Source organism: Limulus polyphemus, unplaced genomic scaffold, assembly GCF_000517525.1.
Source record: "Limulus polyphemus unplaced genomic scaffold, Limulus_polyphemus-2.1.2 Scaffold4034, whole genome shotgun sequence".
Lineage (NCBI taxonomy): Eukaryota > Metazoa > Arthropoda > Merostomata > Xiphosura > Limulidae > Limulus > Limulus polyphemus.
In genome coordinates, this window is record NW_013669644.1 from 64024 (window position 1) to 66436 (window position 2413).

Sequence of the window (2413 nt, forward strand, 5' to 3'; positions counted from 1 at the left end):
CAAGCCGATGTTGAGCTGAAACACTTTCTCCCTTTATCACCTTACAATTTTTCACCTCTCCAAGATGGTTTCTTCTGCACAAGAGGAAGTCAATTTGACTTTCTCTGGCTCCGCTTTTGTAGGTGATATATTGGTCAAGCGTCTTTTTAAAGAAAGTGTTTACTATTGCCATCTCGTTTGCCACTGCGAAGTCTATGATGCTCTCACCTTCTCCGTTTCTCCCTTCTACACCCCATCCACTGTGTACCCTGGGCAGTACCCTCTTTCCGCTCCGATGTGCCCATTCAAGTCCCCTCCCAGAAACACTCTTTCCTCCTGCAGTATCGACTGTATTTCTTCGTCCAGATGTCTCCAGAACTCTTCCTTCTCTTCCTCAGTACATCCCACTTGGAGCGTATGCGCAAACCACATTTAGAACCGTAAATGTCTTAGTTATTGACATCAAAATTATGATTTATGTTAATTTATTTGTTAATTGCTGTAATTCTTCACAATTAAGAACTAAGTTGCAGTTCCTAGAAAAGCAGTTGAGAAAGGAAACATTTTTGGATTTTGTGACTGTGGATGATATAACAGTAATTGGAACAAAACTGATATTATCAGTAATTCTACCAACTTTAACAGATAAGGATTTCTCAAAGTTTGACACATCACCAAGAATCAGGGAAATTTAATGAGTCACTATACAGGTCAGCAAACTGTACCACACATTTACAAAATATTATTACCCCACAAAAACATTTGCAACATGACTATGAGGTTCCAAAAACTGCTAGCAGGTCCTTCAAAATAAGGATCAGTGGTTGTTGGAATGTTGAACACTTTTTTTGTCTCTATCTCTTTCACTTGTGCATTTATTTTTATTAGTTGTTAAAATATTCAGCATACCAGCAACATACATCCTTATACAAGACTAAGCTGTTTTTTTGTTTCGTTTTTGTATAACATCAGTGGCTAAGTCAAATAAATTTCTTTACCATACCTTGGCTAGGTGTTCAGCCAGTAAATTTCTGCTTATTAACATGTAGCCAGAGAACTATATTACAATACAAAAATGTGTATTAAAAGGGGATTTTAGAAACAGATATCCTGAAACCTTTTTATTCAACAGGATCTTAGTCCATGCTTAACAAAAGTTTCTCGTGATGTTGATGCAAGAGAAAAAGAGTTGACTCACCAGGTTCATCGTGAGATCTTGATTCGCTGTCTGGAATCTGTAAAGAACCTTGCACCGATCCTTATCTGCAGCATGAAAATATTTGTCCAGATTTTGTCTCAAGGTAATTTATTATTTTTAAAGTATAAAGATGCTTTTATAAAGTTGTTAGGTCAATTGTAACTATATATATATATATATATATATATAAATGTGTTTAAATATCTACTCAATTTTTAGAATCATGTGTAAAAGTAGTGAAAAAATACATTATATATGATATGTAAACTTTTAAGAATCTAAAACAAGCCCATGGAAGCTTGATAAGAAAATAATAGGTAATAAACATCATTTGAAGTGTTCAAAACAGGCTTGTGTATGTTTTCTGGGAAGTTTATTAAACATCAGGTTCAGCACATTTTTATAAATGTGTAATAGGTGGTAAAGGAGTAGAAGAGGCAGCAGAAAACAGAAACTATCTGGCCCACAGGATGACAGATGAGATCAACGAAATTATTCGTGTCTTACAACTAACAACCTATGATGAAGATGAATGGGATGCTGACAATTTGACTGTTATGAAAAAAGCTCTGGTATGTGTCTTCTTACTGTCCAATGTCTTGACATTGAATGGTGTGTGATAATTTAAAATTGTTTTTTGTAAATAATTTTTTTTCGTATACATGTAACATAGTACAATCAAATGTGTATAATGATCCCACCCCTTTGTTTTGTGAGAGTTTGGCTTTAATGTCCATTTTTTTAGTGTACAAATCAATTTCCAGTGTTTAAGTTCCTTTCAATAGCAATTAATGCTTTTTTATGTTCAGCAGCTACAAAACACTAGCCAAAATAATAATTAATTATATGTATAGTTATACACACACATATATTCATGATTAAAATAATAAATATACAACATTAAAATCAATACACAATTAAAATCATATCAAAATAATGACTGCATGTTTCAACATGTCACACATCATCTTCAGGAGTGAAGTACCAAGAGATAAAATTTCACATTTTATATTTTCTTAAATATCACGTGACATGTCTGTATTTTTGCTTTTGTGTATAAATATCTGAACAGGTTTCGCCACATTCTTAGACAGATATTTGTGTATAAGTATCAGAACAAGTCTCGGCCACATTCTTAGACAGATATTTGTGTATAAGTATGAGAACAGGTCTCGCCACATTCTTAGACAGATATTTGTGTATAAGTATGAGAACAGGTCTCGCCACATTCTTAGA

General features: G+C 33.6%; 1 protein-coding gene across 1 annotated transcript in view; it reads left to right on the plus strand.

The window, feature by feature from the left end:
- The window catches only part of LOC106470487 (vinculin-like), a 100847-nt gene that overhangs the window by 62841 nt on the left and 35593 nt on the right, over nt 1–2413 (plus strand). Inside the window, exons 5-6 of the mRNA XM_013931047.2 lie at nt 1112–1280; nt 1595–1749. Coding sequence (XP_013786501.1) covers nt 1112–1280; nt 1595–1749 — 324 coding nt within the window. The remainder of the gene's footprint in view (nt 1–1111; nt 1281–1594; nt 1750–2413) is intronic.